This window comes from Lonchura striata, chromosome 5, assembly GCF_050655825.1.
Source record: "Lonchura striata isolate lonStrDom1 chromosome 5, ASM5065582v1, whole genome shotgun sequence".
Taxonomy (NCBI): Eukaryota; Metazoa; Chordata; class Aves; order Passeriformes; family Estrildidae; genus Lonchura; species Lonchura striata.
In genome coordinates, this window is record NC_140707.1 from 17,122,017 (window position 1) to 17,149,851 (window position 27,835).

A 27,835-nucleotide genomic window follows, 5' to 3' on the forward strand; every position below is an offset into this window, starting at 1 on the left:
GTCCTTTTGCTAGTAACTCAGCAAAATATTGTCAGGGCCATAATCTCTATGCAGTTTCAAAATAGCCATTGTCCTTCCTTGGAGGCAGAGATGCTTCAGAGGGATGAGTTTTTCAGCTAAACCTTTGGCTTTAGCTGTTTAGCTCTGGGCTTTGCAGTGTGATATCTGTTAATGAGTTCACTGTGTTGGACTGTAGCATGGATCAGCATGAGCCAGTCGAAAATTGGGGTTTTGTGACTCCACGTGTGCAAGCCCCATGACACTGGGCAGCAGTGAGTATCCTCACGGGCTTTTCCAAAACCCCACAGCGTTGTTAGGACTGCAGGCATTCCCCTTCATGTCATCTCAGTGTGTTGTGGCTATTTTTAGGTTTTGGGGTGGTTTTTGTTTTCCCTGAGAAGGTCAGCAGGCAGTGTGGTTTGGTTAGCAGCAGCTCAGGCTCTGCATTGTGGTGGCTCTTGTGCAATGGGAGCTCATGGGGGTGACTAACCCTGCTATTCAATAATGAAAAAAGCCTTACTCTGCTCTAATTATGCTGCATGATGTCAAAAAGATATTCTTCAGCTGTTACCAGATTCATGAAAGCCTGATTCATGGTAATCACTGGGAGAAAACAATCAGAGTCTGATTAGTTCAGAACTGACATGGTAAGGGAAGGAGAGAAAGATTTGAAAATTTACTTGGGCGTTGATTATAATTAGATTTGTGTGAATGTGTAGAAATGAGAAACAAGGAAGTGATACAGGCATATTTTCTAATTGCATGGAGGAGAGACATTCTTTTCAAGCAGTTTCTTGTGAATCCTTTGCTTTTCATGAGTGTAATTTCAAAATACTGACTCACAAGCAAAACCATCCGGTAGTTTCCACTTAAAGGAGACCTTGGAGTACTGATAATACCTGACAGTTAAGCTAATTGCAACCCCAGGGTTATACTGGGTCTCTAAAGGATCTTCCCGGATTCATTGCTGCCATTACTTTATTCATGCTTTGTATCCTGCCTTTGCTGGTCAGTTCTGCTCCCCAGCCTTCTTCAGGTGCTTGGGGGTGTCTGTGTGGGCTTGAGCAGCCAAGCAGTTCTGCAAAAGGCACCTTTTGTACTGCTGCAGTGTTCAGAGCCAGGGCAGGTGGGCTCAGGTGTGCTGGGCTGTGGTGGGTGTGCGCTCAGCACAGCCAGAAATGCTGCAGGAGCCTTGGGGTGCCAGGGATTTCAGAGCAAGATTCCTCTCTCGTCTGCAATGTGCTTTAAAGAAGCAGGGGTGAGGCTAAGGAAAGGGCAGTGGGGAGAAACCCCATTAAATTTCAAAATTCTTCAATCTTGATGATGGAAGACAGTGTTCAGGCCTTTTTCTTTACAGACAGATTTCAAAATCTTTAGAATCTGGATTCCTTTTCCCCCAAACATAGGTGTTTTTTGTGCTACATTTTCGTGTGTTAGCCATGACTCATAGTGGACCAAATATTTCCGAAATTGATACTTAACTGAAATGCTCTTATTTCAAATCTGGTGGATCAAAGAGGCAGTGAAAAAGTGAGAAGAAAAAGGGTTTTCACATAAGTTTTTCATTTGTTCCCAGATAATTGGACTCCTAAGATCATACACTACAGAGGGGGGAAAAAAGCTACCAAACAGCTGAGTCCACCTTCAACAAAAGCTGGGACTTAGACCCAAGTTAAACATTAGCCTGCCTTGGGCACAAAGACCTGCTTATGGAGATAATGCCCAAATCACCATGTTCACTTGATTTTTGTAACCAAAGTAAGGAAGCTGCCTCCTAGTGATTTTCATACTGTGTGGAATCACTGAAAAGTTTCAGAAGCCCATACTGGTGTGGATAATAAGGCAATATCTCTTGGGTTGTAGTGGGTTGAATATTCAATATCACAAGATTTTTGTATTTTTAATTAGACAACTGTTAGGTAATTTTCTCATGAATATTCAAACATGAGACTTCATAGCTATTTGCTGAAAATACTTGAGGAACACTCATAATTGATGTGCAGGGACAGGGAAATGGAAAATTTCTCAGCAGTGTTTTCTTACTTCTTTTATTATTGTTTTTCCAATTATTTGCATGGTTTTGAAAACACTGTGTGTTTTGAAATGTATTTCATGTGTCTAGAAATAGCAGCCATTGTGCAATTACATTTTTTTTACTTGTTTTTATGGAAAAGGAAAAGAAACATTAGAAATCTGTTTGTGTAGTACATTACAAAGACTTGTAACAAACAGGTTTCAAAAACATCCTGGGAAGTTTCAATGATTAGCTTAATATATTCCATAAAAATCAGTGGTGACCAGGAGGAGCTACTGCAAGGAGCCTGGGTAATACTGTATACCTAGGAATGCTTCAGAGCTTGTAAATATATAGCCCAGGCAGTTAAAAAATAATAATTTGCATGTTACACATATTGCAAAATAATGTTGTGTGACAACATTTTTTAAGAGAAATACAGGTTTATTATATCTGTATTTTCCTGTGCAATCCGTTCCTAATCAACTGGTGGAATGAAATAATATTTCACACACTTAAATACCCCAGAAACAAATAATTCTTCCATACTGGCATGCATTCCATAATAAGCATCAAAGCTCTGCATGTAGCAGACTGACTTCAGCACCCAAAGTGGGGTTTACAAGAATCATTTGCTATCAGAGGGAATTTATTTATGTCTTATCATAGGCAGTGAATCAGGCAGCAGGTATTTGGGGTTTTTTAAGTTGTCTCCTTTACCAGGAGGAATAAAGGGAGTTCAGGGATTTCTTTGACGCAGTTCTGTTTGAATATATGAATATAAGAATATAATGAATATAAGATCTGGTGTTCCTGGGGGCAGCAGGAAGCAGGTACAGGATGACAGTTTTGCAATGCTAGCCAAGCATTCTCATGCTGTTATTAGATTTAAAAATCAATCCTCTCAAGGTCTTGCTGTGATTTGAGGCTCTGCTTGGAGAGTCTGCTCCTGGTTTAACTGTGGGGCTGATCTAAGGATTTGCCTGACTGCATGATGATCTACACCATGGAAATGATCCAGGATGGGACTGCTGCATTGAAGTATAATCTTAAATTTTCTGAAAGTCCTTCAGTGATAAAATGAGGACATTCATTGCAGCCCTCCCATTAAAGGAAACATGGTTATTGTGGTTGATAAGTTCCTTGTCAGCTGAATTGAAGGGATGGCGTTTGGGGGGGATGGACCCTTGCACCTTCAAAGTAAATGGTTTATAACTTGTTTCCTCCTATGTCTTCACTCTTAGATAAGAAAGCTAAAACCTCGTGGCAGAAAAGTAGGTTAAGTCAATCCCGGTTCCTTGAAGCTGTTGAATCTTTTAAAATATTTTCCTGTTATGGAAAATGTTTTCTTGTAAAAGGAGCTAAGGAACACGATGTCTGGTTTGTGCAGTGTGGGTTTTTTCCCCTTTTCCTTTCTTGTTCAGCTGGGGAAATCACTCCTGTGTTCTCAGCCTTTATTTCATTAAGATGTTTTTTAGCTCAGGGGCTTTTTTTTGTGGAGGTGTTCCAGTGTGTTTTTCTGTTCAAGCCATGATGCTGTTGGCATAGGAAATGCACATCCTGCTGCTCTGAAGGGAAAAGTAAAGAATAAATGGTGGAAAACAGCAACACATCTTTCAGATATTAAGTGATTTGTTCATGGCTGCTACCAGTTGTGTTTTACAAGTCTAAAAAAAATTCCACCGAAGACTTTATAACAAAAACAACTCTAGTCTATTCTAACTCATGCTCCAGGAAGCACATGGAATATACATCTGCTTGCTGGTAGACTGGGTTGGGATGAATGTGTTTCTAATATTCTAGACACTCTTCAGAGTAAAGGTGAACATTAATATTTATATATTTAAAAGGTAAAATCCTGGTATTTGTTTTTACCCTATTTTTTGGGAACGTAATAGGTAATTTTACAACATCTTAATTCAGAATATTGTCCTATGCAATTAATAGTATTATTTAATTCATAGGCAGGAATTCATAATGAAGTAATTTAGCTTCTTTTTGATAACGTAGCATGAAAAATTTTTATAGGTTTTCAGGAGATCTTGAATAAGTTGTGCTGGCACATAATGAGCAGTACTTAATGCAAACTAAAGAGATGTTTTGGCTGCTTGTTGTGCTTAGTTTTCAGGTAATACATTTTGAAAAAAGTACCAACAGCTGGAAGCTTGCATAATAGATTAAAAGCGATTTAATGGGCCTGCTTAACGTGTGAGATGGAATTTATTAGAATTGGTGGATATATAGGACCTTTAAAAGTTTATTTGGTGACACAGTGAAGGAGTTTCCTCACCATGCAACTGCTGTATGGTTAATAGCCACCAGAAGCATTTTTGGGAAAATAACCTTTAAAACTTTCTCAATAACAGCTATGAAGAAAAAATGTCAAAGTTAAAATGCAAAAAAAACCAAACAAACAACTTGGATGGAAATTGAAATCTCTTTTGCACACTCATTCCACTGACCTCCTGATGGCCCATGCCAGCTGTAACATGTTCAGGAGTTCTCTGTCTTCTGCCGTGGGCTTTGATGTCAGGTTGCTGAATATCAGAAAAATCCATACTACAGTGAGCTGAACTTGATCTGCACAAGGCCTTGAGTTTTAATGCTGTTGACTTGTTTCAAAGAGAGGAAAGAAAAAGGCAGTGATCTGAAACCAGCCTTTTGGATACTGGGAGAAACAAAGAACTCTCATTTTTCAGGTTGATTAACAGTTTGGTTTTGTTTATCTGTCTCCTAACAGATTTACACGGATTGGGCAAATCACTATCTAGCAAAATCTGGTCACAAGAGATTGATAAAGGATCTACAGCAAGATGTGACTGATGGAGTCCTGCTAGCCGAAATAATCGAAGTTGTAGGTGAGTGACTTTCTGTGTTTGTGCCAAGTATCCACCAGCTCAGTCAGACAATCCCTGTTTTTATCTTCTGCACTAACACAGAGTGCATGGGGGGCTATCCATCAAACTGCATGGAATCATGTAGAGATTTTTCCTTTGGAGGCTTTGGTAATTAATTTGAAAAAACCTTGTCTTATAGTGGAAAAATACTGGATGTTGCTGATAAGATCTCCTGACACAGCAGTATTACTCCACATGACTGAATGTTCAAAAAAAACCACTCATGAGATATTTTTTTTTCAGCTAGGATGCTGTTAGCCCTCACTATTTCTGATACCTCTTGGGTGCTGGTCTGAATATAATTCACAGTGATGTTGCCTCTTGCGTTGAACCTCCTGCCTTCAGTGGGATTTGGAAGATCCATATTTACAGCTGGGAAAGGAGAAAGGGTGTAATTTTTGTGTGGCAGAAAAAGAAATCTTTCATAACGAGTTTTCAGATGAGGAAAATCCCTTACCATTAGGACAGATCTCAAGTGCAGGCTCAGTTATTTTATCCAAAGCCTTTATTTCTGTTAAATTAGAGCATTAATGCTCGTGGATAATGAAACTTCTGAACAGTTTTCTCTGTGCAGAGCTGCATATTGTCCCTCTTCCCTTGGGCCTGGGTCCTTCATTAGTTCCTTCAGAGGCTCATCCATCTGGTGCTGGGGATGCCACAAAACACTGCACGGGCCCGATGGAGATGGATGGAATGGGAAAGCCTGCTAATGGGAATTAGGACAACCATTGTTAGGAGCAAACTGACAGATCTGAGATGCAAATTAAGAAGCCAGCAGTGAAGGAGCAGGACGTCATTGCATGCATATTTATTATGTGTGTTGGAGATGCTGTAAGGGGGCTAGCTCTGGCTTTGAGGTGGGATCTGCAAGCCCTGGTCTGGGATGACACTGTGAAACATCTTCCAGTGATTCGACTGGGATATGTTAAAAAAGATTTTGTCTCTCTGCTGGAGGGCAACACTAAATCTCAGCAGCACTGTAGACCTGCTGTGCACTTAGAGAGGTGTGAAAACAGGCAGTAATTGATGGCTGTGTGTTGACAGCAGTTACTCACTATGAACAATGCTCCTTCCTATGTCTCTTTTCTTTAATAGGAAAGGTTTTTGGAAAACCAGGGGCAGGTAGGTGTTGATTCCTTCATGCCTGTGTGGCTACCCTGCCATAACACAGTTGTAGGAAACTTCTGCATGAGAACACATGTGCAAGGATATCAAAATGTGGACTTGGTTCCTTCTACCAAATATTTAAATGTAGCTCTTTGAGTATTGACTTGTGAAAGCCCTTATGAAATTCAAATTATTCCTTCTAAAATACATAACCAATTATTGCTTTGATCACCTTTGCAGGTTTTTTTTTTGGTCATTTTTATGGCTGCCTTTTGGCTAGTTTTTAAGATAAGGTCTGCAGGGTTTCGAAAGTTGAAGTATAAGGGAAAGGATTTCTTTTTTGAAGAACCTTTTTCATGCAAAAGAAAGGTCATATTTAAACATTCTGAGTTTAGTCCAGCAAATTAATAGTGCAGAAAAGTGATTTCTTTCTGCTGTATATGGCTTTAGGCAGCTGCATCTCATTGTCACAAAGACGAGGAGGGCTTTCACACATAGAAGCAGCTTTTTCTGTAGCCTGCAAAATCCAAGCTTTTTTCCTAACTACATAGTAAGAAAGCTTTGATATGCAGTGCAGGAGAGGGGTTTTTCATGTTATAGTGTGCTATGTGCAAAAGCAGCTATTTGCAAGTCAATTAAAATGCATTCACATCATTCTGGTTCATTTCAGTTCAAAATTTATGAGCCTGCAAAAGAATATGTAAGTGCTATATGCCTTAGTAATGCCATATAAACATAGTAGCTGTGTTTAAATCCATGAATGCAGACACACTGGGTGTGACCTGGGTTCTTGGAGGTGTCTCTGTACATATGTCCCAAACAAGATGCAGCTCCTTCACAAGTTCATTAGTCTGCTTTCAAGTAGTTACGAATGGTGCCAATTTATAGGAATACAGCTATTAATTTTTTAAAGTGTTAAAAATTCGATATTATGAGATGGGTGCACAGGACTTGGAAAATGGGATTTAATGAATTAATCTTTTTTTCTGTATGGCCAAATCCGAGCTGGCATTCCTGGAAGCAGTGTGGGCTTTTCCTGTGTGGAGGCTGATGGACCACTCTGGGGAGCACACTGTGAATTCAGCTGCAGTCTCTTTCACACTAGCATCAATTTCCCATTGCACTGTGTGCTGTGTCCTGGGTGTGTAAAATGGGAACTATCAGGCAGGAGTGAAGCTGTGTTACTGCTTTGTTTCTCATGGCTATGACTGCTACTGGAATATTGTGCCAAATGGGATCCTCCTAACAGAGGGAGTCCATGAGGTGGATGGAGTTCTGATTGCTGTCCTGAGAATGAATGGGACTGCTAGAAAATACAGCTTTTAATGCCTGAATCAAATGGGATGCGAGTGCCTGCCTTTATTACAGTGAAAAAGCAGTGGGAAACTGAACTTTGGTTGTAACTGGTTCTTCAGACTCAAACACAAAGTCATTTCAGCATCCAAGGCTGAAAGGTGAAACAGAGCAAACGCAGACAGGGCAAACATTATCCACCTATGGATAATTTAATAGGGATTTCATTGTTTTACCTCTGACCTTAAAGATGGAAACTGTGCTCTTCTGCAAGCTGGGGTAGCATATAAGCCATGGTCAAGAATCTTGGAAAATTGTTTCATGATTTGTGCTTTAAAAAAGAAAGAAAAAAGCTATTATTAGTTATTGATCATAAATTTCCCATTTGGATTTAAAACCTGTATTCACTCTGCAGGCAAACCATCTGCCATGCTGATATCTCTATGTGTGTAGTGCTCACTTTTCCACCCGGCAGTGATGCAGCCTCCAGAGCTCACATCTTTCTTGCAGTTTAAAGGAATTCCCTGTCACTGTACAAGGAGTTGTCAGAGCAGTTGGCTTCTGCCCCAGCTGTCTCTGCAGGCACGACCCACTAGAGAGCTCCAGCTGCTTTTTTTCTTTTTGTGGCTCCCAGCGTTTCACACATTCACTTGGACTGGACAGCTACAATCCAAAACCCCTTTACTGAGCTGGCAGCAGGTGCTCAGGAAATCTTTGCAATAAATGCCCTTGGTTTAGGTTTTCCGCTTTATTGCCTCTTTTTTTTTCTTTTTTTTGCCTTTCAGCAAATGAAAAGATTGAAGACATCAATGGCTGCCCAAAAAATAGGTCTCAAATGGTGAGTAGTAAAGTGGTCTGTTGTTTGTGTGTGAGTGGCTGAGTGACAGGGTGGGACTTCAATGTCTGAGACTTTTAGTAACCATTTTAAATTATTTTTTCACAATAGTGGACTAAAAGTATAATCTTCAGAACATGAATATTACAGTTCTTGCCCCACTGTACTCCACAGTAGTTGAATCAGTCCTTTTAATTTATCACATATTTACAATTGAGATTATTTTTACATTGCTACTTTATATTTCTGGAATATCACATAATTAAACAAAAATATATAGAAGACTTAGATATTTGAAAGTATAATTAAGAGTTTCTATATATTTTGAAATGAAACAAAGTAAATGAGCAATATGAATGAAATGAAAAAAATTCATATAATTCAGGATGCATTTTGTTGACAGATAAGAAGTTGGTTTGTATCTTGCTTGTATTTAATATTCAAATCTAGAGAGCCAAAAATCAGTCCAGAAAAATTAAAAGTATAATAATGCCCCAGGAATATATTTGCTGTGAGTATTGCTGAAGCTAAAGGTATAGCAGAATTTTATGAAGAACACAAATAATAAAAAACTTGTTTTTAAAATGCATTTAAATGAAGAGCTTTTAAAATTTATGGTACTTCAAACATGGTTACTTCCTTCTGTATCTTGAGAAAAAGTCATTTTGCAACATAAATTCCATTATCTTCCTTTGGCATTGCAAATGCTTGCTTTGAGACACTTGGATATCTATTCTCTGTGGGAAGGTTTTTTAATGTTTTTTTTTTAATTTTATGAGTGTTCTGACTGCCCCTACTTCCATGGCTTCAACATGAGCACAGCCACTCATGTAGTAAAATGAAATAAAGATTTAAGGACAGCTTGACATCTTAAGTCAAAGCTCACACTCTGTTCTGCTCTTCTCCCTTTGCTTTTTGTTGTTTCTTAGAAGTTATCAATCTTGCTGAAACCACGGAGCAAGCACTCTCTGAAAAGAAACCATCAGGAAGATTTATCATTGCTCCTTTTTGCTGCTTTGAAGAGGGTGGTTGCTGTTCTTGCTGTAGCCACAGCAGCTAATGGAAATTTTGACAATTACTATAATTTAATGTTCCACAAGTGTATCGTAAGGACTGAATTTCATTCAGGACTGGAGTCTGTAGCCAGCTCCAGGACGTTGCAGCTAAAAAAAGTCACTTCAAGTCATTATTCTCGATGAAGAGAAAGTGCTGCTCTGTTGGATAGTGGGATGCATGTTGCTTATGGAAGCTGGATCAAGTTATAAGCAGAGGCACGCAGGGGGCACGTGCTGGGTCAGGAATGCTGGACAGGGCTGGAAGGACACATTTGGTCTGTGCTGCCTCCTCTGATGTTCCTCCACTTGCTCTTTCAGGGGGCTGTGGTGGGTGGGACTGAACCCCCCGCTCACCAGACCTGCAGGCACAGCTGGGCATCCCCAGCAGTTTCCCTCATGTGAGAAAAATGAGAATGATGCTTATGGCTTGCTTTTATCAGGTGCACAGGGTTACAGAGCTCTTTGTTGTCTGACTATAAAAATAGTGCTGTTTCCCAGAGAAGCTGTGGCTGCCCCATCCCTGGAAGTGTTCAAGGCCAGGTTGGAGGGGGCTTGGAGCAACCTGGGGTAGTGAAAGGTGTAACAAGAAGATCTTTAAGGGTGCTTCCAACCCAAATCATCCCATGATTCTTCTAAGGCAGAACACAGGAATCTTCGTGGGGTGATGTTTGTGCAGTAGTTACTGGCAGTGTTTAGGGAGACAAGATAGATGTGTTGCAGTGCTTGTTTCAGGTACAGCAGTCTTCATCCTTTGCATTTCAGTGCACTCTATTAATGCAGCTTACAGGGTCCTGCAGAGTGTGGGAGCTGGTGTTTGTGTCTGGTAACTGGCTCAGAGAGGTGGCAGAGGCAAGGCCATCCAGACACTTAGGTAATGTCCACTCTTTTTGCAAATTAATCTTTCAGTTCAAAGTGTCCATATCAATATTAGAGTGCTTGAAAGGTGAGCAAGCACAATGAGGAGATTTAGGGAGATGTAAAAAAAAAAAAAAAATAGCACCAGTAAATGGAGATTTAACTTTGCTCACTGTATAGAAATACAGATCTCAGAGGGAAGGATGCATTCTACCATCCCCTTTTCCCTTTGCAGAACCCCAGTGCCATGAGCAGACACATGGGAGCTGAGCTGTGAAGAATCAGCTCACTCCCAGCCAGGTGTATCAGCTTAGAAAGCTGGACCAAATCTGTCTTCCCAAATCATCAAAGAATGTGGGGAGAAGAAGTGTCTTGATTTCCACGTGGCACAGTCCCAAGCTGGTGGTGCCAAACCCGAGGGAGAGCCAGATCAGGTCTCCCTGCCTTGTTCCCTGTGTTGGAGAGCATCAGGCAAATTGGCCCAAAGTGAGCATCAGAGACAGCTTGGGTCTGTCAGGCTCCAAGCCACTGCTAATAAGCCTTGTCAAGTGAAGCTGAGTACTGCAGAACCATGTGGGACCATCAGTGCTCACCAAGCTGGTCCCAGTGCCAAAAATGACATGACAAGGACCCCACTAGCTCCATGAAAAATCTCTGAGGTGAGAACCTGTCCTCCCATCATCATCCTGTCTGGGTTGTTCTGCTGAGGGGAGTATCCCTGGCTTCCTTTGCTCCAGATAAGAGTTGGCTGGCTTTTATATCATCTGTTGTAGACTATTCTATAGCTTGTCCTCTGCATAAAATCGGTTTCAGGATTTTTCTGCCCCCAAACCTCTATATTTTTGTACTGTAGATATTTGTCTAAACAAAAGCCTGTAATTCTGGTGATTAGTTCCAGCTGCATGCAGAAAATACTGTGGATAAGAGAGGATGAGCTTGTATGGAGCACAGGCTCTGGGACCAAGAACATTTGAAGAGCATTGCAGCATTTCGGTTTTTTAAAAAAAAAACAACCCAGAAAATGTTGGCATAGTCCTTGGTAATTGAGTGAAGGCCAATAAATCAAGGCCAGTTTCCACTCCTGCACACTTCTGAAAAGAAGACTTAGGTGAATAACCCTGAGTAGGGCTATCTCTGCTAATATGGTTTGTTTATAGAAAAACAGAGATATTTTCCTTTTTTTTTTTCTTATTTGCTTCTTGTTTAGGGCACAATTTTAGAGTTTAACACGTGGCATCTTGCAGATTATGAGAGGTTAGTACCTACCCTCCTAGGTACTACAGATCATTCTTATTCATGTGGGTGCCTTTGCACCACTTATATTTGTAAAATGCTAAACAAAACCCAAAGCATATGAGTTTTCTATGTTCCATTATATATGTATGAATATAGCAAAGCTGAAACGTGCTGAAAGGAAGAGATTTAGGGAACCTGTGGGTGGATACACCAGACTTTCATCCTCCCATGTCTGGGGAAGTTGTGGGACACCCAGGAGAAGAATTTTGGAGCAGCAGAAAGGCACGTAGGCTTAACAAACACCACAGCACCTCCTATAAATAGGGGAGAAAATTACTGTGGTTTGCATATGGGTTGGTGCTTGGGCTTTAATATTTTTCCAGGGTCACTTTGTGTCTATAAATATCTGTTCTCAAACAGCAAAAGGGAAGTATTTATTTTTTTAAATGTGTTGACAGGAAGTTTTTAAGAATCATCTCTTTCTGGTGCAGATACCAAGCTGTAGTGGTAAACTGATACCACTCAGTCTTCCTACTGCTGTTTGTCTTGCAAATAAAGGATCTTGTACTGACTGCAGTGTGCATCAGAGCCAGCATTTCTTCCCAAGAACTGTATGGAAGTTGGGATGAAGGTCATGTTTTCAGTACAATAACTTAGTTTTCAAGCAAACCTTACTTCCAGTGATGGGAATTGGGCTATTATTTTAATATTTGACTGATTTCTTGTGCTCTGATAATAAGCTGTTTTGTAATGTGTATGACACCTAAGGAACAGTTTGTATGGAAATTTTCCAACATGGTGAGGACCTTGATTTTGACTTGGAACAGTACTGAGAATATTAATTCAGCTGTTGGAGACAGGTATCCACTCCCCTCCTCAGTGTGATTTGCCAGCTCCATAAATTATTTTTTTTATTGTCTAAAGAGCATAGGTGTTGAAATCTCCATTACTAATTTGTTTGTATGGCATGTGTCATCCATATTTCTGTGTTATTTTTCTCAAGGGCACTTTAATGAATTGATGTAATGGATGTGAGTGCTGCAATGATGTGGCTCATACTTACAAGAGCTGGTTGGAAGGAATAATACAAGCTGAAACCATCTGCATGATCCAAGCAGCTTTGTGTGTGTGTGTGTGCAATACCCACTAAGGGAGGGAGCTGCTGTGTTATGTACAAATAGCTAAAAACAGCTGCTGTATTAAAAAAAAAATATATATTTGTTGCTTGTTTTCTCATGGAAAATAATTCTGTCTGTTCTTCGGGAGCAGACACCCACTTTAACCTACTCCTCTAAAAGTTTTGAGCAGTTTTATACAGCTGGTGTTGTCCAAACATTGCCACAGGAAAGTGCAATAAATCTGGCAGGCTGTTGCTGCAGCACCCCTGAGTCCCAAAGCCAAGGAGGGCTCTGCTGCTGGGGCATGTGCTGCTAATTCAGGGGAGCAGCCCTGCTGGGAGATCAAAAGCATCACAAGCACATTTTTTCTTTGTGAATTCCTAGCGTAGGATTTTTGGAAATGGATCCCAGGGGTTAGATATAGCTGTGTATTTTCAAGTAATCCAACTCCAAGGCTGAGCAAATGTAGTAAAGGGAACTTTCCCAGCATCTGAGCCTTCTCCCACTTTGCCTGGGGAGCTTTTAACTTAGCAGGAGCTTATGTTTGGAAATTTAATCTGGTTTGATGCTACCATGGTAACAGATGGGTGTCTTCTGGCCCCAGCCTGTGGTGCAGTTCCAAAAGCTGAAGGTCATCTGAGGGGGAAGACATCCCCAAGGGTTGTGCCAGCCTGGCCAGTGACAGACACCAGCTTAGCTGCTGTGCCTACCCGTGCAGGGACATAGCCAAACAGCAAGTTCTGGGATGTTAAAAGAATTTTCTTTAAGCTCTCCGGGTTTCTGTTGGTCATGTATGAACCCACGTTGTGATATAGACAAGAATGATGTACTGCAGAGAAGATCTGGCAGGTTGCTTGTACTTAGCTGTCCTTCAGCCTCAGTTTATATGACTCTTGCTCCAAGATAAGGTTGATTTTACTGTCTCTGGTTTTTTTCCAAATACCCAAGCTGTTATGTTGTGCATGGTAATCAGTGAGACAGGCATGGCTGGATCAGAGGTTTCTGTGCTGCAGAGCTTGCACTCCAAATAAAACCACAAGCCCCCCACTGCGCCCCCCCCCATCATCCTACATAGAAAATAACAGGATAAATAGAGCTGGAGCAGAGCAGGAAAGAGCAATATGTACATCTCCCTGCCATGAGGCATGGCAGTGTCACCAAACAGAGCTTTGTTTCCTTTCTGGAAGGGATGGCTTCCAGACCAATTCCTGCTTGTGGGGATGGGTGATAAAGCAGTGTGTGCTTCCTGCACTGGATGGGTGTGTAGGGTGCCTTTGCTGTTGACACTCTCATTTCAGTCCCATAAAGAATCACCTTTGTGGTCCCCAGTGGGCTGCTCTCAATTCTTCACCCTTTGGATTGATTTAAGAATTTCTACATCATCTGCCTCTGAAACAGTGTGAGATTCAATAAAGAGCAACAAAGTAATTTTTATTAAAAAGAATGCAATATATGAGCTTCAGTGTAAAGACAGAATTAAATTCTGTTTGATCATTTACATCACAGTTAAATGGAATTACTGCATTTTGAATACCTATGGTTCTGCCCACCCTGTATTCATGAAACAGCAAATGGATTGAGGTGCCAGGGTCATTCCACATGTGTATATGGAAGTGTCTGTAGCTTCCACTTATATATTTACACCTACACCAAAGTCTAGAAGCACCATGAACATAATTTTCTGCCATGTCTATTACTGATATAAAATTATTACATAAATATACCTTTTATGCAATACTTTGCAAACACACAGCCTCTTATTATGCTTGGCATAAATGGGGAAAACTGTGAAATCATGGACGAGAACCTTTTCTAACTAAGAAGAAAAGGTTTGGTTGATTTGAAGAAGAAGTAATAATTAATTTATTATTCTCCTTCAGCTTGGTGCTGTAAGAATTAAGGCTGTTTGTATGGAAATTACTTTTCCTGCCTGCTTCTTTTACAGGAGATGCAGTGATAAGCTCTTAATGTGGAATATCTGTGTAAACACATCACACAGTCCTGAGAAATATTTTGTCTCTGTGCCTTGTCACAGATCTTTCATTTGCAGCCATTGCTTATACACTGTGACTGGGTGATAATGGTTATTTTATTTAGCTACTCCTTGATGGTAGTGCTTATCTAGAGCATTCTATTCTCCTGGTTTTTGTGCAGAGCTATTTTTACATACACAAGCGGGATTATTGCGCTTGCTCTGAGCAGGGAATTTCCGTAGGAGATGTTATCCAGGTGCAAGGAAGGAGGGGGCACACGTGTGTTGGTGGCACTGGGAGGAATCCCTTGGGAACAGGTGAGGCTGAGCCCCAGGCCTGCAGACCCAGGAATGCCAGCAGCGCTGGGAATGGCAGCTCCCTGCCCAGGGACCTTTTTTAGAAGCCAACAACTGCCAGTGGCTGCACTGCAGGAGGGTCTTTCTGAACAAGTTTCATTAAATCCTGGACTCCTGCTGCAAGTTGAAGTTGCTGATACACAGAGCCTTCAACATCTGAGCTGGTGTTTGAGGATGGGGAGCTGCCAGCGCTCGGTGCGCTGAGCTTTGTTGGAGCCACTCCTTCCTTTTGAGCACTTGTGCACTCTGAAAAACATTGCTTTTTGTTAATTTCAAGGATGCTTTAGGAAGAAGTCCATCTTTGCTAGATATTGGTGTTATTTTAGATTGACTCACAGAATGATGAAATTATTTGGGACAATACAGGCCAGGGCATATTTTCTCTCTAGCACTGGCAAGAAAAGAAATTGAAATTGCCACTGTATGACCAAAGTAAAGTCCACCTTTGCTAGATATTGGTGTTATTTGATATTGAATCATAGAATGATGCAATTGTTTGGGTTGGAAGGGACTGTGAAGACCACCAAGTTCCAACCCCCCTGCCATGGGCAGGGACACCTTCCACTCTCCCAGGTTGCTCCAAGCCCCATCCAAGCTGGCCTTGGACACTCTGAGGGATGGGGCATCCACATCTTCTCTGGGCAACCTGTGCCAGGGCCTCACCACCCTCACAGGGAAGGATTTCTTCCTAATCTCCTATCCAAACCTGCTCTCTCTCAGTTTAAAGCCATTCCCCCTTTTCCCAGTTGCACAGAACATTACTTGGAGCCTGGGAGCCCCAGATAGAAAAGGGTCTTCCATGAGCAGCCAGGGAAGGTGTAATGCATCCATGAGAGTCACTGCCGTCCTAATTATGTCCTAATTATGCTGTCCTAATTATTTACTGAACACAGCCGTGGCTTCTCCCTGCCTTTTCCTCCTTGCAGTTACACAGGAACAGATATTCAGTGCCAAGAAATACAGTTACTGTGGTATGTGCTAAAATATTGTCAAGAGAGTTTCATCTATATCCTAAATTAATGATTCTCCAGAGGCAGGATTCCTTGTTGATACTTGTTTTGCAAAGTTTGAGCTTGTTGTGGCTTAATCATGATTTAGAACATCTCAAGATTTCAGATTATTCACAGATTGTCCCCTTTAACTTTTCAGAGGTTTGATTCTCAAGAGCTAATCAATAATAATAGTTCCAAGAATATTTTTCAAAGAAAATGCTCTTTACTTTTGTTTTTTCCCCCATGGGAAAATTTCAGTTTTAAATAAATAAACCTGAAGAAAACAAACCTGAAAGAAGGCTGAATAAAGCAGGAGCATTTCTACAACCCTCTGTGTGTCTCTCCCTGAGCAGATCAGCTTTGGCAGACCTTGGGAGTTGCCCTGGGTGGCCTGAATCCATTCACAATCCAAGTGTGCCCCTTGGATGCTCTTTGTTGTCATTAGGAATTTCAGCCAGTGTGGTTTACTGCCCTCATTTCTATTCACACTGGGCATGTTGGGAGTGAATGTTGAATATTTGTGCCATTATTTCTGCAGGAAGAGCTGCAAACACAGGATAGCAAAGGTTTTACTAGGGTCAAAGAGAAGAGGATGCATGAGATGAGGCTTAGGCTGGTTCTCCAGCCTTAGACTAGTGCCCAAACTCTCCTTATCTTTAAAACCCAAAATAAGGGCATTTTAAGAGAAGATTCAACTCTTCATGAGTTGAGCGGATTTTTGTTTCTGTGGGTATATCTGCCACAGCCTGGCTTCAAAATATGGATTAGCTTAATTTGCCCTTCCATTACATCTTTGATTTTATTTCTAAGGTGCCCGCTAAGTTCTGTCAAAATCCTGAAACTTAATTTTGGAAGACAGTTTTATCCAAGTAGTCAGGAGCAGCAGATGAACGCTGGGAGCAATGTATTACTTTCTTTCTAAAAAGATACATTTTGAATGGGATAACTGCTAATGAAGATTTATTTTAAACAGAGCAATAAGAGTTAGTATTTATGTCCTTCTGGGACAAATGGAATTTGCAGTTCTGCTTTGGTATTTTATATATCATTATATTTAGGAAATAGAGCAAATGAGATATTATTGGAATGGAGAGCCCTTCCTCCCCCAAAACTCCAAGATTCTAAGGATTGTCAGTGTAATGACTTAGATTTTAAGGCTCTTTCCAAACTTTAGAATATAAAAATATGAGAGTAAAAGCCTTATTCAAAAATATAGGCAAGAAATAGATATTGCCCTAAGGAACAGCTTATGTTTCTTAGGCTGTTTCCTTGTTTCTGCACTGTGTGTGAAATCTGCTGGAATATTGCATAAAGGTTTGTGAGGCCCTAAAATCTTTCATATGAATGAATTTTTTTTTTTTAATTAATATACTGCATATAATATTGAGCCACTGGTTGTATGGAAAGCACTGGTTTCAGTGTAAGAAGTGGGTTTTTTGGATAAGTTTCTCATCAAAACTTCCCATTTATCACTGTAAAAGTTGGGAGCAGAGGTCTTGCATCATGATGTGAGCAACTTACCCTGGTTTGTAAGTGAAGGAACCTACAATAAGTTTAATTCTGGTTTTTGTGTCTCTGCCCGGGGCAGCACTGGTTATCCTTTACCTTGTATGTTTGACTTGGCAGGGTTGGACAGACAGCTTTGGCTGGAGGCTGTGTCCATACTCAGCTTTTTGTCTGATACTGTCAATGTTCAACACATCAGTGCCCACCTGTGGGTCTCCATTTATAGGCTACAGGGTGGGGATATTTTGGCTTGTTTTGATTTTTTTGTTTTTATTCGTTTCTGATGTATCCTGTTCTGCTCATACAGGCCAGGGCACGTTTTCTCTCTAGCAATGGCAAGAATAGAAATTGAAATTGCTGCTATATGACAAGCACAAAGTCTTGTGTGATTATCTGGTCTCGGACATTTCCCTTCTGTTTCCACCATGTCAGGTTGTTCATGTTAAGAGGAAGTTTTCAGGTGGGTTTTCCTTCTCTGAATATGAGAATGGGAGTGATGACACTTGATACGTTATATCTGAGCAGACATGTAATTTTAATTTAATTTAATTTTGAGCATTGTTACAGTTTTTTTCTCATAATCTCCTAATTCAAAGAAAGGAGGAGGAGGAACCCCAGGGGCTGCCAGCCCCTCTGGTGTGGGCTCAACTGTGCTTGGTTGGCATTTAGGGACATTTCAGAATAAATACCCATCATAAAATGATGTGGGACTGATAGCACATGTTGATAGTAGATTACTGAGGTGTTTTAAATGTGGTGATTTAAAATTGCAAATTAATTTGATTATTTTGGCTGGGAGGTTTAATAAGGCTAAGTTTTGGATAACGCAGTAATGTTTCTGAGTGAGATAATCACTGTGGGTGTCTGTGCTTGGTTTTCCTTCTTTTGCACAGATTTTCCCTGTTTTGGGTAGGCAGGGAATGAGAGTATCCAGCTGCCATCTTTCCTGCTTTGCTTTTGCTGTGTTAAATGTTGCTGACAAAGCAAATGAGAAATCAGAATTGTCAGCCAAAAAACAACTGTAGCTCACAGTGAAACAGAAAATATCCACTCCCCTTTGGCAAATCCAGTCCTTTCACATCTGCTTACAGGGTTTAAGCAATATGTGGACTTGGCAGAAAAGGGGCCTATAGAGTCTGGGTGATGATTTGCTGCTGAATGCTGTAATTACAAGGAGTCAACTGTGTTTTCTGTTGGAAGTCACCAGGATGCAGTCATGGGGTTGTGCTTAGAATCATAGAATGGTTTGGGTTGGAATGGACTTTAAAAACCATCTTGTTCCAATTCCCTCTCATGGGGAGGGACACCTTTCACTATCCCAGGTTGCTCCAAGCCCTGTCCAGTCTTGAACAATTCCAGGGATGGAACAGCCACAGTTCTGTGCCAGGACCTCACCACCCTCACAGGGAAGAATTTTTTTCCTGTCATCCAGCTGAGACCTATCCAGAAACTTCACTTCTACCCTACACACATCTAAATGCTCTAATTATCATAGCTTGCTACCTCCAGCCCTGTTTGTACTGGGGGCATCATAAAACAATATTCTCGTATTATTAGTAGTTAATACAGCAGGGCCCAGGGTAGGAATTCTTCCTTGGAGCTTTTATGAGTGAAATTCATGACATGTTGCATTGCTGGGAAGTCATCTCTTCAAGGAGCAGGATGATTTCTGGTGCATTAGACTGATTCAGCCAAGTCAGGCTTCTTGACTCAGGCCAGCCATTGATGTGTGGGAGGACCTTGAATTCTTACCAGCAGTCAATTTTAATAATTTCAGCTACAGTCCTGCATTCAGTGTTCCACTTCCTTCTTGGATTTTCTCTAATTTCCTTCTGTTTTCCTTTTTGAGCTCTATTTTTCCTTCAAAATCAACCAATTTCTCTCATTCCTGCCATGCTGCCATGTAATGTTGTTAATATCACAGACAATGTGTAAATTTTAGACGGTCATTGACACCTTTATATCTTTCAGCTTTATTCCTTTAGTGAATTTCTCATATATGCAGTGCTGTACATCCCCACGGGATCTTATCCTAGTTATTTTCTGAATGTAAAGGGGTGTACTTTTGCACATCCCTGTTACTCCCGTTTTGTTTTGTCCTGCCTGGTGACATTAGGGTGTTTTCCATATCAGTAGAGCACCAAGAGCCCCTGTTTCTCACAGCTTTTAGCCCCTGTTTCTCACAGCTTTTAGCCAGGCATTACCACTGGTGTGGCAAGGCAGCCTATCTGACCTTTTGTATGGCAGTGAGGTTCCAGGTTGCTCAACCTATGGTTCAGGTACAGACCTGTGATGGAGAGTCATCCATCAGTCTGAGGATGGGAGTGAATTACCTAAATTCAGTGGCTGCAATGCTCAGAAAAGCTGAGGGGTTATCCCATGGGAGAAATGGAATTGTTTTAAAGGGGGCTCCCTGAATCTGAAGAGGATGAGATTAGGACATCAGCAAAGATTGCTGCATAGCATCAAGAACGAGGACATGGATGAGGAACTCACTACCCAGATATAAATCTTAATCTTGTGCTCACTCTGTCCTAAAAGAGAGTTTATGCAAAGATGAGGGGCCTGGGAAGAGAAGCAAGCAGAGCAGGAATGAGAGAGCTATTGCAGATGTGGAGTGCAGGTGAGATGTTGCTTATCTTTAGTCACTAACCTGCTTATTTGGAGAGGAAGCATCTACCCACAGCTGTGGAAGTCTGCGAGTGTTCTTGGAATAATGCAGCTTGTTAAGTGCAGGTAGTGGGAATGGACTGATCCTTTTATGTAGTGTTTATTTTTGAAAAGGTGAACTTTGCTTTTCCAACCCCAGTCACCACAATAAAAGAGCTGTGTTGGAAACTTGAAAGGGTTGTTGAGTACTGAAGAAGGAAATGGGTCACTTGACTGTTGGATCATATTGAACTGTGGATAGATGAACCTTTGAACTGCACCCTGCTCCAAGCCTTAAGGTCTGAGCAGTACAGGAAATGTATTCTTTGGTACCTCTCTGGGTTTTGGAGTACACTCAAAGTGCACTATATACTTTGTGTACTTTACATTATATCTCAAAGGATAATGAGGCTGATAAACGTGTTTCTAATTGCTGAAATCACAGTTCAGCAATGCCAATAACTTAACCTCCACCCCAATCAAAGAAAATGTTTTTATTGTTATAGTTATTGACAATAAATTAATGTAACCTGAGAGAAATCCATGTGAGAGGTTTCCTGGCAGCTTCCCTGGTACTTTTTTATTACTTTGAGAGGGACAAGGAGCTCAGGTCAGGTGCTGGGAGCTCAAATTCTAAAATGCTGCCTTAGCCCTCAGTTGTGTATTTTTATGAGGGCAGGCAGGAGCTGCCAGGGCAGCTGGATTTTTCATGTTTCCTTTTGATGTCTCCATGCTTCACAGACTAAAGGTAGTTATATGAGCCCAAGTGTGGGGCTTGGTGTCTGTCTCCTTCTTTTTCCACTTGGTGGATGCAGTGTTTGGTTGCAATGTTTCAGGAATTAATAAATTAATGTTTGAGAGATGTTCAAACACAAAGACTCTGTTTTATCACTTGCTGATTACCATGGTTAAATAAAAGAATTGCTCAACAGTATCATCTAAGAGTTTTTTGTGTAACCAAACAAAAAACGTGGTATTTCCTAAAATGTTCTTTGCAGCCCCTCGAGGTGTCCAAGCTTAGGCTTTGCATGGAAGTGCTTTAGTGTGGGGAGGGGGCTGGCATCTCCCTGCATCTTCTGCTTATGACAGCAGAGCTTCTGTGGGAGCTTGATGGGAAATTAGGTGTGAGGCTGCTGCAAGATTTTTACAGTAATGTTGAGATAAAATGGAAAACATTCCTGACTTGTCCAGCCTGTCTGGAGTTCACTTTCTTAGCTCGGGTTTGAGTCCAGTCTGCGTATAGCGGCAGAGTTGTGTAGAGCAGCTGACAGCCAGGGCTGTTGTGCACAAGTCCCTGCCTGGTGGAAGTGGATTTATCCCAGGAAGGTTGTTCCCACTGTCCCACCTCTGTGAGGGCAGGACATGCCCCTGAGCGAGTGTCCCGAGTGGCCTGGTGTCTGTGACTCGCGGGGAATGCCGCCCGGGACCGCGTTCCCCATTCCGCTGGGGTTTCCAGTTACAGCTTTTGTATTCAAACCCAAAATCCAGTGTGGCTGGAAACTTCTGCCAGCTGTCAGCTTCCAAGCAAGTGGCAATCTGCCTTCCCAAACAAATGGCTTCCATGTTTATTTTTGGTTTCATGTTTGTTACACTTGTTGTAGGTTACGAATCCTGGCACAGAGCATCCTTGAGCCTCTAGTAAGAAACGCAGCGATCACCTGTTGTGATGGGTGTTGCAAGCACATTTCTCTCCCTCTCAGGATATTTCATAGATGTGCACAGAGAGAAATAAAAGAGAAAACAATTTATATTTCTGCTCCTTGTTTTCCCATGTGGAATGTGTTTGGAGAATTGTTTACCTGGGGTGAGTGCTTGGTTGGATTCTGGTGAGGATTGTTTGAGCCTGATGGCCAATCCAACCCACCTGGGGCTGGGCTCTCAGAGAGGGTCACGAGTTGTGTTAAGAGTCAGAGAAAGTAGTTTTAGTATCCTCCTTTTATATAGTATATTAGTGTATTTTAGCATAGTTATAATAAAGAAATAATTCAGCCTTCTGAATTGAGTCAGACATCAGCATTTCTTCACATTGGGTTCTCCTACATTTACAATAGACGGGGGCTTGAGCTAACCTGCCTCATGCAAATGCAAACAAGAGAAAGCCCTGACCCGTGGAACAGTCAGTTTATAATCAATGGAATAATCCATTTAGGACCTCAGTAACTGAGAGGCTTTCATGCTGTGGTTTCCACATCATGAGCAAAGAGATTTTTTAATGGGATGCAAAGACTGAGTGCATTTACAAGTGGCCGTAGATAGAAGTAAATAATTATTACAATGCGTTTTCTTTTTGTGTCTCCTTTTTTTCTGTTTGTTTTGTTTGTTCTTGAACAGATTGAAAACATAGACGCATGCCTGAGTTTCTTGGCTGCTAAGGGGATTAACATCCAGGGGCTGTCAGCAGAAGGTGAGTCCATTGGTTGTTAAATGAGGAACCTGAATTACTACCTGTGATTGCAACTAGAACACGGAGTCTAATGGAAGATTAATAAGGTCAAGTTAAACTTCTAGCAATCTTTATTTCTTTTTTACCCCATCTCATTGTGGAAGGTAGATAAAATAATGTATCTAATTTCTACACAGCTGACTTGTAAAAGTAATCAATGAGTCCAAATTAGAATTCAGTCAGTTCTTTACTACTTTCAGTTTAAACCAGAAATTTCTTATCTCAATTCTATAATTTGCACATTGATAAGTGTATATTTTACAGATATAAGTGAACAGCTGTCAGTTGTTTGCCTTTTCTGAGAAAAATTTATTTCCTTCTTCTTCAATTATTCTCTTACCTGAACAACCATCCTGCTTGCTTCTCATTTTAAAAGATTTTTTTCCTGTTTCCAAGTGCACAAAACAATCAAATCCAAATGTTTTGAACCAAACCAAAACATTTTGACCTCTAGTTAATCACTCTGCTTTGAAGAGCATCAGAATTTTCTGAAACCAAACTTCTTTTATGCCAGGATGTGTGGTACCTGTTGGCTCAGAAGCTGTTTAGCTATTATCTTATTAAGAGATCAAACAGATTTCTGTCATCCTCAGCACCAGCTTTCACTTGTATTTTCATTTAAATATGCTGGAAAAGCAGTTGGGTTCAGTAGCTGAATACATGATATGACATCTCCATCACTGTTTTGCAGAACAAATAATTGAATGTGTGGCATCAGATGAGACTTCAAAGTTACATTTGATGACTGAGTCTCTTCACAAACTTAGTTTGGAGGAGGAGGCTGCAGCAAAATAGCAGATATTTAGTGTTCTAACCTGAGCACACCACAGCTAGCAGAAGAGGAGGCTGAATCTTAGGTGTATTCTTACATTGGATTAGAACAGCAATAACAAATATTTTCCTCCAAAGAGAAGCTTTATCTGAGTGCTGCCAGCATTATATGCCTCAGTTGCTCAGCTGTAATCAGGATTCTCATGTCAAGAAATCACGAGCTAAAACTTCGAATGGCAGAAATTTCTTTGCAAGGAAATGATTAAAAAGAAAATGCAGCTGAGTTGGTTGTAAAGGCCAACATTTTGACCTTAGCACGGAAATATTGTAAAAATGCATTTCACATGACTTACCTGTCTTGCTAGGAGGTAAAATGTGAGTGAACTAGCAGATCAGTGAGGAGAAAGCTGCCTGGGTGCACAGAGCTGGCAGCGTGGTGTTGCTCTCAGCATGATTAATGCCCAGAGCTCTCTGGCCACATCCCAGCTCAGGCCCAGCAGGACTCACATTATCCCCTGGCTTTGCTGCTTTGGGATTTCTGCCTTTCTTTTACACTACCTCGGAATTAAGTGCATTAAATCACGTGGAAGCTAAGAAGGGACCAGCAATGTGCATTGCTGCCAGCATGTAGCTGAGTGCATTTACTGGCTCCACCACTAACACTGAAGGAGGAAAGTGACAACTAGACATGGGGAGGGAATAAATAGACTTTTATAAAATAAGTTAAAAGACTTGAATGCAACAGTAAAGTGAATTTCTCTTTCTAGTTGCTCCAGCACTGTGTTGAGGAACAAAGAACCATTTAAAGTGAGGAATGTTGTTACCAAACAAGCCAGTGTTTCTGTGCAAATTGCCAAGACCTGCTAGGTCAACTGCAAATAACTTTATTTACTTCACTGGCAGATCCTCATATAGGAGGAAGGAAAAGGTTGTGATTGCTTCCAAATGGGAATAATCACTGAAGTCCCCTGGGTTTGTTAAGAGCACGTATTTTTCAACAGTGCAGCTTCAGAGTGGAAAGAAGTTAATGATTCAAAACTGGAATTTTGATGACTCCTAAATGTTGAAATAATTTGGGACTGCACATGTATATCCTTCCAGAGTTGAAAAATCCTACTTTGATATGTGCTTGCCACTGACACAGAGTCTATTTTGATGGATTTACGCAGTAGAGATGCTGAGCATCTGCAATCACTGATGATGACCAGGCTGTGCTAGAGGCTCCCCTTCCCCAGGAACGTGCAGGCAAACAGGCATCCCCTTATCTAAGATTCTTAAAAATCTAAAATCTCCATTTCTAGTTACTGAAGAAAACTATGGAGAGCTGGAGATCTCTTTTCACTTATTGCTGCAAATTTTTATTGTTCATTCTTTGAACTATCTTTCTATACCCTTGCCCTTAGACTTGTTTTAGACTCCTGGAGTTGCAGCTGCCCAGAGAAGCTTGCTCTCCTTCACACAATATCTCCTTGCTCTCAAGATATTGAAGATATTGGAGGACATAAATGTGCAGTAGAAACTCAAACTGATATCACAGATAAGCAGCTGCACATCTTTTAGATTAGAGATGAGCTGGATAATGATCAGCTGAACACATCCTGCAGCACTGATGTAGGGGAAACAAGCACCAGCAGGAATATCCCAGGATGGAAATCTCCAAAGAGTGGATTTGTGGGGTTTCCTATGAAAACCAATTTCCAGTTTCAAGTTTGTTTCCAGTATCCAGGACAGGAATTTTTGGCTCCACATTAGAGTGGCTGGGTGACATCCTTGTCCTTATCTAAGTCAATATGATTCTGGAGCTGACCATGGGCTGGAGAGGACTTGAAGCAGGAAGCATTTGAGACTCTGCTGATGTGCAGAGTGCAGTGAGGCTGAAGTAGTCTTTGAAATACTCCTTTTGTATGAATTGAAAGGTAGAACTGCCAGAATTACCTTAGTTTTTAAGATAAAAGAAACAGAGGTGCCACTGAAAGTCTGATTTAATTTTTTTTTCCAAATCCAGAGGGGAAGAGACTGCTTAAACTCATTAAAAATGTTGTTCTTTTGATTATTTGGTCAAAAAGCCTCTTGCCCTTCTGATAAATGCAGCAGAAAACAGGCAGCAACACGTTGTAGGTGGGTTATTGTTATAATTGCCTCTCACTTCACACAGAAATCAGTTTCCAGCTGCATATAGCTTTGCTAAATTTAAACAAGCAGGCCCATGGTAATTTCTTTTATCTCTGACCTGTATTTGTGCAGTTAAGCTTCCCAGTGCCTCTGGATCTGTTTAGTTATGCTTTGACCTGTGATTAGATGCTACTTGCCTTACAGATCCCATGAGTAAGTTGAGTTCTTTGCTGGAGATAAGGAAATCCTTTTCACTTTGTTCTGTATTTTGTGTCTATTCTACTTCCATCCCAGTCCTCCCAAGATAAACACAGATTATTGAAGAGAACCTCCAGATTAGGGAAGGAACCTGCCTGGTGCAGTGAGAGAAGGCTGGGTTTGTGCATGGCACTGCATGGGAGCAGGAGTGGGCTGGGAAACTGGCAGGATTAATTGGGACCCCACTGTTCAGGAAGAGACTAAAATTGGCCCAGAAAACAAAGGAAGACTGAAAATGGCTGCTGAAGGGTCCTGGGAATGACAATCCTTTAAACAAGGATTGAGGTGTTTGAGTGGTGGGAGAGGGCACTGATGGAGGGGCCAGGCTGCAGGGAAGAAAAAAATGGCTGGGGAAACTGAGTCACAAAGTATGAGAGGAAAGGAATATCCTGGGTCTGGATATCTGGAAAGGAATATCCTGGGTTATCACCCCACTAGGTCTGGGTGATGACAGGGCCACTTAGAGAAGGGCTCATATTCTCTGAAGATGTGGGCATGGGTTGAAACAAATTTCAGAAAGAAAGTAAATTATATTACTGGCTGGGAAGGGAAAGGAAACTGAGGTGCAGGTAGACAAGGAGACCAAAGCTGGAAGCTGGTACAGAACGGGAAAGAGCAGTTTTAAACCTTGAGCCTCAGATCTGCTGGGTAAAGTGCTTAGGATTAGGAGCAGGAGCTTGTTTCTAGAGCAGAGATGAGCAAAGTGAGCAGAAATGTGGCTGGGAGAGGGAGTAAAGGATGGAGTGGGGCCCATCACAGATGCAGAGCAACCTTCCAGCCAGAACTGGGAATAAATGAAAATTCTGGTTCTGGCCTTTGTGCTTGGCCACTGTCTTACCACATGTCCTTTTCTTCTTGCTTTCTCACAGGGCAACAGTCAGCTTTTAGTTCAAGTGATCTGTACAACACAGGCAGAAGTTCAGCTGTTTGATGTAGCTTTTTAAATTCACTTTTTTAATTTAGGAAATTAAACATGCCAAATAATTAAGTCACAGCACATTAAGGTTGTCTGCAAGGAAGAATTTGCCCTCTGGCATTTTAACTATGATACAGTGGTTAAGTGCATGGTCTGATACACCTTTTCATCTTTGTATTTCTGTTTGCTTTTACATTTTTGCATTTGTTATTGCATAGAAGAGGATGACATTCAGGAATTGAAAAGCTTATACATTTACTGTCAAGCTATCTTTAGGTATATTGGGTGCCCACTCCTATCAGTGATAGTATCAAAGATGGTAATTATATTTGAATACAGCTATGTCACTCAATAACCATAGTTTTTCTAGAGCAAAACTGGCATAAAATTTTCTTAGTGGAAGCAATTATTCTGATATTCTAAATATATGTGTCCGAATGGAGGAATTTCCTCCTTGTGCATGATTTAGGACTGAGAAATCATTTACAGCATGCTGTCCTTAATACAATTGTTGTTTTGGGGGTTCTGTTTTGGGGTTTTTCGCTATGTTAGTTTAAAGGAAGTATTTAAAGGGACTTGCTTTTTAAGCACACTGGCATTAACACAGACTGCAAAGGAAATGTGAGATATTGCTCAGTCGCTGCAGGGGAGAGATTAGTTATTTATTTCTTGTTGGTGCTCACTGGCAGTCAAGTGTAATGCCAATTAGATGTGCAGAAAGCAATTTCTCCTGAAGGATATCCCAAAGGAGCTGAGTTCAGACAGTGTTCTGGGCGTGCAGTGGCTGCCTCGCTGCGCTTTCGGAGAGAAGGCACCCACTGCTGGCTGACGAGTGACTTCTCCTCTTTGCCTTGCAGAGATCAGGAATGGGAATCTAAAGGCCATCCTGGGCCTGTTCTTCAGCCTGTCTAGGTACAAGCAGCAGCAGCAGCAGCCCCAGCACCATCCAGCCCAGCAAGCAGGGCCTCCATCCCAGTGCCAGCTGGGCATCCCCCAGCAGCAGGTGCCAGCTCCGCTCCACACTCCGTGCCAACAGCCCGCACAACCTGTGCAGCATCAGTTCAAAGCACAACCAGAAATGCAGTCCAGGTGGGGAAATCTCCTTAAAGTTGGAGTATTTTTCATTATTTATCTCTCTCTTTTTTGCTTTTCATTGCAGGTCTTAAAAAGCCAAAGAAACTCCTTTCTTTAGTTCTGCTCTAGAATAAAGTGTCTTGGGAATGGAATGCTGGGTAGCAATTGACTTCAAGCCTTTGGAAATCAAAACATGTGTGTTTAAATATCTTTTCAGTGCTGGAAATCTGCAGCCCAATGGGTGTAACATCCCTGCTGGACCAAGTAACCACAGGATTGTAAAAAGATGTTTTTCTCACTATTCCTTTTGCTTCCTTCTACTCACAAAGCATGCACTTTAGAAAACATGCATTTTAGGCATATGAAAACCAACTT

The 27,835-nt window shown here is 41.2% G+C and overlaps 1 protein-coding gene across 13 annotated transcripts in view; it reads left to right on the forward strand.

Moving 5' to 3' along the window:
- Positions 1-27,835, forward strand: part of NAV2 (neuron navigator 2) — a 381,846-nt gene that overhangs the window by 224,385 nt on the left and 129,626 nt on the right. For all 13 annotated transcript variants that reach the window (XM_085579845.1, XM_085579846.1, XM_085579848.1 and 10 more), the window contains 4 exons: positions 4,755-4,872; positions 8,097-8,149; positions 22,218-22,290; positions 27,244-27,475. In XM_085579845.1, the coding sequence (XP_085435971.1) occupies positions 4,755-4,872; positions 8,097-8,149; positions 22,218-22,290; positions 27,244-27,475 (476 nt within the window). The remainder of the gene's footprint in view (positions 1-4,754; positions 4,873-8,096; positions 8,150-22,217; positions 22,291-27,243; positions 27,476-27,835) is intronic.